The 10,389-nt window shown below is 56.3% G+C and overlaps 1 protein-coding gene across 3 annotated transcripts; it reads left to right on the top strand.

The window, feature by feature from the left end:
* Positions 1-2,315: 2,315 nt before the first annotated feature.
* On the top strand, positions 2,316-10,389 carry NAGPA (N-acetylglucosamine-1-phosphodiester alpha-N-acetylglucosaminidase). 3 transcript variants are annotated; one of them, XR_013760813.1, is made up of 11 exons: positions 2,316-2,539; positions 2,614-3,069; positions 3,984-4,123; positions 5,090-5,198; positions 6,222-6,350; positions 6,737-6,942; positions 7,037-7,084; positions 7,226-7,290; positions 7,664-7,765; positions 7,845-7,908; positions 9,599-9,672. XR_013760813.1 is itself a non-coding variant. In XM_079121939.1 (10 exons), the coding sequence occupies exons 1-10, from the start codon at positions 2,454-2,456 to the stop codon at positions 9,807-9,809; spliced, it is 1,551 nt and encodes a 516-aa protein (XP_078978065.1). In that variant the 5' UTR covers positions 2,321-2,453; the 3' UTR covers positions 9,810-10,389. The 3 variants fall into 3 exon arrangements, 1 of the variants encoding a protein (XP_078978065.1); XR_013760812.1 differs by lacking the exon at positions 7,226-7,290 and having other exon boundaries at positions 7,611-7,765; XM_079121939.1 differs by lacking the exon at positions 7,226-7,290 and having other exon boundaries at positions 2,321-2,539; positions 9,599-10,389.

The raw sequence follows: 10,389 nt of genomic DNA, 5'->3' as shown, positions 1-10,389 counted from the left end.
TTTGACCCTCTGTTCTCGTCACCAGTTGTGAGCTAGCTATGCCATTAACCAGGCAAAACGCGTTTGTGCCTTTCCACAATGTCAGAATTTATTGGGGTTGGGGAGATAGCTCAGTCGGTAGAGTGCTTGCCTTGCAAGCACAAGGCCGTGGGTTCGATCCCCAGCACCAAAAAAAAAAAAAAAAAAAAAAAAAAGAATTTATTGAATAATAATAAATTCATAGGCATGTCCAGTGGTAGTTCATTGAATACTCATGGGTCATCTGGTTGTCATAAACTGGACAAATACCAGTTCTTCTGTTCCAATCTTAATTTCTAATATGTATAATATTCAAGTCATACTTCACACGGAAACATAAGAAAGGGTTAAGGCAGCCACAGGGTGACAGGATGCTGAGCACAGGGCAGAGATGATAGGAGTGCAGAGTCACTGTAGGTGGTCAGATAAGGGTTTTAACAAAGCAGCTCCGCAAAGCTGAGGGTCCTGACAGATGGCAGTTTCCGTTTCAGAGAGTCAACTTGGAGCAGGGCACGTGTGGTCATCACAGGCAGGAGAATGCTCTGCTGAAGCCTGAAGGAGACAAGAAATCAGAAGTTCATCACTGTGGCCATTCTTCCCGGGCAAGTCTCATGAGCAGTGACCAGGTGACAGGGTCAAGGGGTTACTGTGTTCAGTCCTGGGGTGTCCACCTTTTAGGGGTCTTAGTGAGGGATTGCTCAGCTTGTCTGGTGTTCCTGATACTCTTTGGGTTGCCCATGTGTCCAGGCACTCCTTGATTTAGTTGGGAAAGTTGGCACACAGATGTTATCTGTCAATTTGTGCCTTGTGGTTGTACCGGGAAGATGGGGTTGTTTACTTGTACAAAAAAGATGTGGAGTCATCCGACTTTGGCTCTTGTACTCAAAATGAAGTAGCTTACAGCAAACTAGTGCTTTGCAAGATGAAACACAAAGGGTCAGGTACAGCCTGGAAGGTACTGTTCTACACATCAGAGTGACTTCCAGCAGGTATGACCAGCATTTTCACATTTTTACTTTTCAATTTTTTCAGTGGGGAGGGTTGCTGGGGAGTGAACCCAGGGTGGGGACAGAACACAGGGGTGTTTTACCACTGAGCCACCTCCCCAGTACTTTTGATTTTTTTGAGACAGGGTCTTGCCAAGTTGCTGAGGCTGGCCTCAAACTTGTGAGCCTACTGTCTCAGCCTCTGGGATTATAGGTGTGCACCATCATGCCCTCCTGAAATTTAAATATTTTTTATAGCAAGGATACCAAGTTTTTGTTTTGCACTAGGTTACACAAATAATGTAGCTGACCTTGCCTCTCTTCAAAGATGCACAGGTCCTAAAAGTCAAATCGAGGCTGAGGAAGTGCTCTAGGTTAAGGTAGACCAAAGAGGACAACTAAATGCAGTTCCCAACTGGATCCTGTATTGGGGTGAAGGGGCAGTTACAGGGACAACTGGAAATTTTTGAAGATAAACTGTGGATTAAACAATAGAAGTATTATCAACGCAAAACTTCCTAATTTCACTTGTCCTATAATTTTGTAAGGAAATGTCCTTGTCCTGGAAGGTCATAGTGAAGAATTGAGGTTAAAGGATTATGTCTGCAACATAGTTGCAACTTGCTCAGGAAAAAAAAAAAGTATGAATAAAGTAACAATATTAAATAGGGCAAATGTAAACAATTGATAAATATAAGCAAACAGTATATGAAAGTTCTTTGCACTTTTTTTTTTTTAAACTGGGGGTCGAACCCAGGGCTTTGGGAATTCGAGGCAAACTTTTTGCTGCTGAGCTACATCCCAGCCCCTATTTTTTTTTTTTTTTTTTTTTAAATAAAGAGGATACACAACTTACTGGGCTATTTTAAAGAGTAGAGCTTAGTTTTCAAAGAAGAGTTTAGGCAGAGGTAATTTTTTGATGACTTTTATCACCGATGTCACTATCTATAGAAGAACTTAAATTAGGGTCCAGACCAGTGATTTCGAGAGAGCCCCCAGGATCATTTCTAAGCCCTTCGCATGACGAAGGGCGCAGGAGCAGATGTGCTGGGGCCTCCTACAAGGGGCACGTGAAGAGAGGCAGGTGGGCGGGGCTCACAGGTAGGAAAGGGCGGGGCTCGAATTGAGCTGCCTTAGGGACCGAGACCCCTGGAATCGGCGGTCCGGGTGCGTCGGAGGAAGGCTGCCACCGGAGACGGGCGGGCTGGCGGGACTCCACACTACCCTCGCAACCTCCTACAGGTCTGAAGTTAAGATAATCGAGATAAAAAGTTTCTTTCACCAGCGACCCAGCCCTACCCGCCCGGATTTTAAAAGAAAAGCCCGCCGGTCACTTGGAAGAGCGACGTCGCCAGACCCGGCAGGCGCGTAGGCGCCCCGGGTGAAAGCCGCCTCCAGAGGGTCCGTGTCACGTGGGGCGGGCCCACGTGACCGGAGCCCCGAGCCAACATGGCGGCGCCCACGGACCGAGGGCTCCTCTTCCTGCTCGCGCTGCTCGGCTTCCTTCGGGCAGCGTCCGGCGGCCTCGGCTCGGGGTGAGTGCGGCTCGCCGGGGACGAGCGCGGCGCGGGGACCCCTGCCCTCCGTGCTTACCGCCGCGTCCCCGCAGGGCCTCCCGCGACGACGACCTGCTGCTGCCCTACCCCCGCGCGCGCGCGCGCCTCGCCCGGGACTGCACGCGGGTGCGCGCCGGCCGCCGCGAGCACGAGAGCTGGCCCCCGCCCTCCGCGACCCCCGGCGCCGGCCGCCCGAGCGTGCGCGCCTTCGTCTCGCACTTCGGCGGGCGCGCGGTGACCGGCCACCTGACGCGGGTCGCCGCGCCCCTGCGCACCTTCTCGGTTTTGGAGCCCGGCGGGTCCGGAGGCTGTGCCGAGAGGCGCCGCGCCACAGTGGAGGAGACCGCGCGGGCCGCTGGCTGCCGCGTGGCCCAGAACGGAGGTTTCTTCCGCATGAACACGGGCGAGTGCCTGGGGAACGTGGTGAGCGACGGGCGGCGAGTGAGCAGCTCCGGGGGGCTGCAGAACGCGCAGTTCGGGATCCGCCGCGACGGGACTCTGGTCACCGGGTGAGGAGGCACAGAGCCCGTGGCTTTCAAGGGCAGAGAGCCTGAGATTGGGGTTGTAGTTCTTTCTGCAGCCGCGTTCAAGTCGCCTAACCAGATCGAGCTTCCTTTTCCTCCTCCGCAGAATGGGGATAGTAATGCGTTCCTTGCAGGGTTTATTCATCACGCTGTGTCTTTGAGCGCTGGTTTCTTGTCAGGCAGCGTGTCGTGCCCTGGGGAGATAGCAGTGAACGGCACGTCTTAACAGACTCTCCCCATTACTAAGAAAAGTAAGCCAAGGCCAGGTAACTAACGAAGATAAATTCACACTGCGAACCCACTGTAGTTAGAGTTTGGGTTTTAGGTAGAGCGGTGAGGAACTGGTCTGAGAAAGTGACCTTTGAGTAGGGATCTGAGGATTAATTGACCAAGATCAGAACTCAAGACAAAGCATTCCAGGGAGAGAGAACAGCAGGCACAAGGCTGAGAGGTTCCACAAAAAGAGCAGGTATGGGAGGGTGACAGAACTAATTAAGAGTTTGCTCTAACACTGGGGGACCCAGGCAGAGTCTGGAATAGAGAAACAAGGAGGCCAGTTAAGAGGCTGTTACAGGCACCAGGAGTAGTTTTGCTGGGGTGACAGCCTAGAGATTGAAGGCCACACATGGATCTGTTGGGTGGCTTTTCCTATTAAATGAAGTATAGACTGTTGGCAGCGTTGTGACAGAACTCTGCCCAGCTGCAATCCTATTGGTCCTTCCTGTCACCACAAGAAGATTCCAAAGAGTTGCAGAGCATCACAGCTATACTCAGGTCCAGGGCCTTCCTGGGGCAAGAGGAGGAATCAGGAAGCCGGGATGAGGAGGGAAGGGTAAAGGAGCCTCACCACCCACAGCTAACCAAGTTGGTGAGTGAGCCGCACACCTTCCCGGGTCCAGGTACCTATCTGAGGAGGAGGTGCTGGACACTGAGAATCCATTTGTGCAGTTGCTGAGTGGCGTCATATGGCTGATTCGCAATGGAAGCATCTACATCAATGAGAGCGAGGCCACTGAGTGCGATGAGACTCAGGAGACAGGTGAGAGGTGGGAGCTGACAGTGTGGGGAGAGGCCAGGCAGCCGCTCTCTTGAGAACAGGCATGGGGTGGGGGCTGTTTTTAGGTCTAGACAAAGTGTTTAGACAGCAGCTAGTTTGTGCTTTGTGCTATTCTGGGTCCTGCGGAGCCATGGAGATGAAGAGTCTTGCATAGTATATATTTTAAAAAGGCAATTACAATAAACTGAAAAGCATTGAGTACTAAGAAAGAAAAAATTGGGAGAAAGGAAACAGATGGGGGACAAGATGCTCGTGGATTAGCAGCCTCAGCATCACCCAGGAGCTTGTTTAAATGTAAAGCCGTGAGCCCACCCACCTCAGACCTGCAGCATCAGGATCCCTGGAGGTGATGCCTAAAAAGTCTGTGCTTTAAGGACCCTCCCCACGCCCCCACCCCCACCCCTCTGGTGATTCTGATGGACATTCAAGTTTGGCAGCCACTAGAGGGCAGACTACTGTGTTGGAGACCAGATGACCTGGCTATTCTAGAGCAGGCAGTCAGGGAAGGCCTGACGGAGGAGGTGATCTTGGAGCAGAAGGGGGAGGAGGAGATTCTCAGTCAGGGGACAGGAAGTGCAGTGCCCTGAGGAGAAGGTGGCTTGAGGGAGGTGAAGGTCACCCCAGGAAGTGGGGCAGGACAGGACTGGAGAGGCGGTGCCAGCCTGCGGATTTTGTCCTAAGAGTAGCAGAAGTCATTCAGGAGTTTCTGCTGGAGCTCACCCCCCACTTGGGGTGCATTGAAGACAAGCCTTCTGGCTGTGGCCTGGAGACTGCTGGGACAGGGCAGAAGGGAGGCAGGGAGGCCAGTGAGGCAGCCATTGGGCATCCAGGGGAGAGGCCAGGCAGCCTGGACCTGGAGGTGGAGAGTGGCATTTGGCAAGAAGTCAGAGGCAGAGCCCAGGAGGCCCCTGAAGGGCTAGGTAGTCAGCCAGGCTGCCTCTCCTTCAGGTTCATTTAGCAAATTTGTGAATGTGATGTCGGCCAGGACAGCTGTGGGCCATGACCGTAAGGGGCAGCTGGTGCTCTTCCATGCAGACGGACAGACAGAACAGCGCGGGTAAGTGCCAGAAACAACCTCCACACCTCGGCTATACTCAGACCCAGGGTCGCCTTGAGAAACTTGGGCACACTGACAGGCATCCTGATCCAACCGTTTTCAGAAGTACTCACGCCCTGCTGTCCCCTCCTTCGAACAGAAGAGGGGCCCTACGCCTCCCCAATCCCCAGAACTTCCCTCCTCTACACACTTCATCTCAGTCCCCTCAGTGCTAGGGTCCCTTCTGAGCCCCAGTTGGCCACAAGATTAGCAGGTGAAGACCTTGGCTCCAGTTCCAGCTGAGTGTGGCTAGCCCTGTGGCTTTAGGTAAGACCCTCACCCACTCTGGCCACTCACTCACTCTGGCTGCAGGCTCATCCGCCACTTCACTATTGCTGCATAACAAAGTAGCACAAGCATGTCACTTAAACAGTGATCACAGGCTGGGGAGATAGCTAAGTTGGTAGAGTGCTTGCCTTGCAGGCATGAGGCCCTGGGTGACCACAGTGCTGTAGGCCAGAAATCAGAAGTAGTAGACTGGGAATGTTCTGTGTCCCAGGACCAAATTAAGACGTTGGGGCTCTTGTCTGGAACTTCTGGGAAAGAGTCCTCTTCCAAGCTCATTTGAGTGCTCGGCAGAATCCTTTCTGTGCAGGACCGAGTCTTTGTTTCGTTGGTGGTCTCCACCTGGGGTCTCTGCTCCCTAAATTGTCATTTCCTTCTCCCGAAGGACCCTCCCCAGTCTCCAGGCCACAGAGGTGTGTGCAGTATGTCACTCACGTAGCTCCTCACTTCCTCCCCTGCTGCCAGCCAGAGAAAGCTCTCTGCTTGTAAGGGCTCCTGTGGCTCCTCTGGGCTCAGCCAAATAAGTCAGGATTTCCTCCCCCCAAGGACACTCGGGCCAACTGATGGCACAGTCACTGCGCGAGTTCTCACATTCACAGCCGTCAAGGACGAGGGCAGGACATGGCTGGGGGCTGTTCAGAGATGTGCCTGACCAAGGCACGGTGCGTCACACTCAGTAGCACTGCTGTTGTGTCGCAGCGTCAGCCTGTGGGAGATGGCAGAGTTCCTGCTGAGACACGACGTGGTCAACGCCATCAACCTGGACGGAGGTGGCTCTGCCACCTTCGTGCTCAACGGGACCTTGGCCAGTTACCCCTCAGATCACTGGTAAGCACACGGAACCTGCCTCTGACTGTCGTTCCACCAGTACTGAGTCCCTTGGAGAGTGAGCAGGAGGCCGGGATCCCTCCTCGGGGATGCGGGCACTGCCCACACCCTTGAACAGGGGCCAGTCGGTGGGGAAGGACCTCCCTGCAAATGGTGGACTAGGCTGAGACTGAGACAAGGAGGTGACAGGGGTGGGGCCAGCCTTCCCGGCTGAGGGCACAGCCTGCACCAAGGCCCTGGAGGGGAGGGTTGGCAGGAAGTGAGGCGGAGCCTGTGAACAGCCAGAAGGTGACGCTGGAGTGGGGCGGGTGCCCTGGCGGGCTGGGGGGCGTGAGGGGCAGCTGGGCCGGCACTCGCCCCTCCTCACGCCCTGCCCCCTCCTGCAGCCAAGACAACATGTGGCGCTGTGCCCGGCAAGTGTCCACCGTGGTGTGTGTGCATGAGCCCCACTGCCAGCCGCCAGACTGCAGCGGGCACGGGGCCTGCGTGGAGGGTCGCTGCGAGTGCTCAGGGCGCTTCTGGAGAGGCGCTGCCTGCAGCGAGCTGGACTGCGGCCCCTCCAACTGCAGCGGGCACGGGATGTGCACAGAGAGTGAGTGGGGCTGGGGGGGGCCTGACGGGTCCCGGGCTTCCCAGCCCGTCCCCGGCCGGGCCCTCACCTGGCCTCCTGGGTCTCGTCCTTGCAGCTGGCTGCCGCTGCGATGCTGGATGGACTGGGTCCAACTGCAGTGAAGGTGAGGCCTCCGGCCGCCCCTCGCATGGGCAGGGGGGAGAGGAGCCACTCCCTTTGCCCTGCCTTGCGCTTGCAGACCGCTCTCATCTTACCTGAACCCCTCTCTGGTTTTCCTGTGGCTGCTGCAACAAATTCCACCAAGCGGGTGGCCAGGAGAGCAGAAATGTGTCCTCCCACAGTTCAGGAGACCAGGACTCAAAACCCAAGGTGTGGGCAGAGCCACGCCCCCTCTCTTCCTTCCCCTCTGAAGCAGCTCCTGGGGGCTCCTGGCCTCCCCAGGCTTGGAGCAGCAGCGGGGGCCTCAGCCTCCCTGTTCTGCCCAGTCTGTTCTCGCAAGAACCTCGGGTTGTCAGCTTGGGGACCCACCTTAAATCCAGGATGGTGCCTCCTTGAGACCTTTAACTTAATGACATCAGCAGAGACCCTGTTTCCAGATAAGGTCACGTGCAGGGACTGCTCTGGGAGGAGGGCACGGGGCTTCTCCTTCATCCGCACTCTGCACACCTGAGCGCCATTCTGTTCTGCAGAGAAAGGCCCCGACCCCGGAAGCCTGAGCTCTCCTCCCATCTCCTCTCTGCAGAGTGTCCCCTCGGCTGGCACGGGCCAGGCTGCCAGAGGCCCTGCCGGTGTGAGCACCAGTGTCCCTGCGACCCCCAGACTGGCAACTGCAGTGTTTCCCAAGGTACAGGCCCTCCCGGGACCCTGGACGGGGAGGGCAGGCCTTCGTCCTCCAGCACCGCAGCCTGTCTGGTTTCTTACAGTGAAGCAGTGTCTCCAGCCGCCTGAGGCCACCCTGAGGGCAGGAGAGCTCTCCTTCTTCACCAGGTGGGTGCCTCACTGGGACTGAGGGGGCCAGGACATGGCGTCTGGACACCCAGGTGGTGCATCCCCCTCGCAAGCACAGGGCTGGTCGCAGCTGACAGGCAGCCACCTGCCAGTCCAGGGGCTGTGAGAAGGCCCCTGGCCATTGCCCTGGTGAGGGCAGAGGGCACCTGTGTCCCTGTCTCGCCTGCAACACAAATGACTCCATTTCTCAGGTCAGACTCCACTGAAGACCTGAGGGGCTCGCGTCCCTCCCGGGCACCTCAGTGCAGGGACTGTGGGTTGCTGCATCCTTTATTCTAATGCGTGGCCTTTAACCGTGATCCGCCCTAAGGGCTTGTTAGAGTGATTTCTGCCCCTGGCCCCAGCGTCTCCACCAAGGTCTTGGGTGGGGCCAAGAGTCTGCACTTTGACATGATCCTGGGCCACTGCTCTCTTCGAGGACCTCTTTCCCGCTGGTTCTCACCTTCATGGCCTCGTCCCAGGTACTTGGGCCTCCCCTGACTCTGAAGGTGGCGTTGGTGGGAATGCAGAGCTCCCAGGCTTGGTCCAGGAGGGAGCCTGGGAGCTTCTCACAAGGGCAGATGCAGGCCCCTCCTGGAGTCCTGTCTTGGTGAGTCTGAGAGGTGCCCGACCAACTCTCCAGACCTGGAGGCCCAGGGTGACATCTGGAGAAGACTAGAGATGCAGAGCAGGGTAGGGACAAGTAGAGTCCCTGAAGTCCCAGGCCTTAGGTCCAGGCTCCTCCAGAAGTGAGACTAAGCCTCATGCCCTGCAGACCCGAAACCCAGCAGCACCGGGCAGAGGGAAGGGAGGTGGGGGCTGATGGGCGGGGCTGCAGTCCCTAAGTCCCTGCACTGAGGGCCTCAGCCTAAGACTTAGGAGACCGTTCATCCAAAGGCCCAGACCTTGTTCTTTGCCAGCTCCCTGCCCGCAAGGAAGGGGGACCAACTCTCCCTGCTCTGTCTGCAGAGCCCAGCCTTGGCCAATGTCCCTGGAGCACAGAATGCAAACTGAGGCCCCTCAGGCAGGAAGTGGTCCTCCCCAGTTTTATTTGGCCCACACAATTTAACACCTAAAATATAAGCAGCATCTGACCAGACACATGGTGTACTCCTGTGATCACAGCAATGTAGCACGGCCCTGACTCAAATAAAAAAAAGAGCCAGGCACAGTGGTGCACACCTGTAATCCCAGCTGCTCCGGAGGCCGAGGCAGGAGGATCCTGAGTTCAAAGCCAGCCTCGGCAAAAGCAAGGTGTTAAAAGCAATTCAGTGAGACCCTGTCTCTAAATAAAATGCAAAATAGGGCTGGGGATGTGGCTCAGCGGTCGAGTGCCCCTGAGTTCAGTCTCTGGTACCAAAAAAATTAAAATAAAATAAGAAAAAGGATTGGGGTTTTAACTCAGTGATTAAGTGCCCCCGAATTCAATCCCTAGTACCAAAAGAATAATATATGAGCAGTATCTGGAAACCAGTAACATTCATATTTTCTTTTTAAAATTTCACTGAGGCATCAGGATGTGGACCGGCACGGCCAGTACCCCTGTTGCTCCCCGCTCAAGTCTTCGTGCCCCCAGCCCCCACCCGTTTGCCTTGTGTGTGCCCCCTGTGGGCCCTGAGGGCCCTGTTGGGGGGGCTCCCTGCTGCTCTGGCCTGAGCCTGCCCCGCAGCCCCACTTCTCTTTCCCGCAGGACCACCTGGCTGGCCCTCACCCTGGCCTTGTTCTTCCTGCTGCTGATCAGTATTGTGGCCAACGTGTCCTTGCTGCTTGGCTCCAGAGCAGAGAGGAACCGGCACCTGGACGGGGACTACGTGTACCACCCACTGCAAGAGATGAACGGGGAGCTCCTGGCGCCTGAGAAGGAGCAGGCTGGGGACACCCACGACCCCTTCAAGGACTGATCCCTGAGCTGCCCAGGTGGCCTGTCCTGAAGGATCACGTCTACTTCTGCAGGAGGGATTCTGAGGCCAGCCGCGTGGGCCTCAGCCCCAGCACTGCAGCCACGCTTTGCGTGGCACCTGTGCCTCCACCCATCTGACCCTGGCCCGGCCCCCACCTGTCCACCTGCCACGGCACATGCAACCCCAGCAATCCGGGGCTACCGGAGACTGCTTCTGCTTCCCCGCCTGCCTGTGTCTGCTGCCAGAGAGGCCCGTTCCCCTGCCCCAGGGCCTGTGCCACTGCCAAAGAGTCTCCAACCTGGGGGTGGGGCCACTGGTGAACCGAGCTCAGTTACTGAATCATGACAGGTGGCAGGTCCCAGCCCCGCCACCCCCCGGGGTGGAGTAAAGGGAGCAGCCTGCCTTCCTGGCCACATCACAGAACCCTTCTGTACAGACTCATCGCTGATGTGCCAACTAGAATTCTGTTCCTGTGCTAGGAAGCTCCTCAGGGAGAGGACTGGGAAGGGATGTTTCCAGGCCGGTTTATCCTGCTGTGCAAAGGATTTTCTCACTTGAATAAACGGACATCCTAAAAGGA

This window comes from Sciurus vulgaris (genome assembly GCF_902686455.1).
Source record: "Sciurus vulgaris genome assembly, chromosome: 18".
Classification (NCBI taxonomy): domain Eukaryota; kingdom Metazoa; phylum Chordata; class Mammalia; order Rodentia; family Sciuridae; genus Sciurus; species Sciurus vulgaris.
The sequence above is the reverse complement of the archived record's forward strand: the minus strand, read 5'-3'. Positions and strand labels throughout refer to the sequence as shown.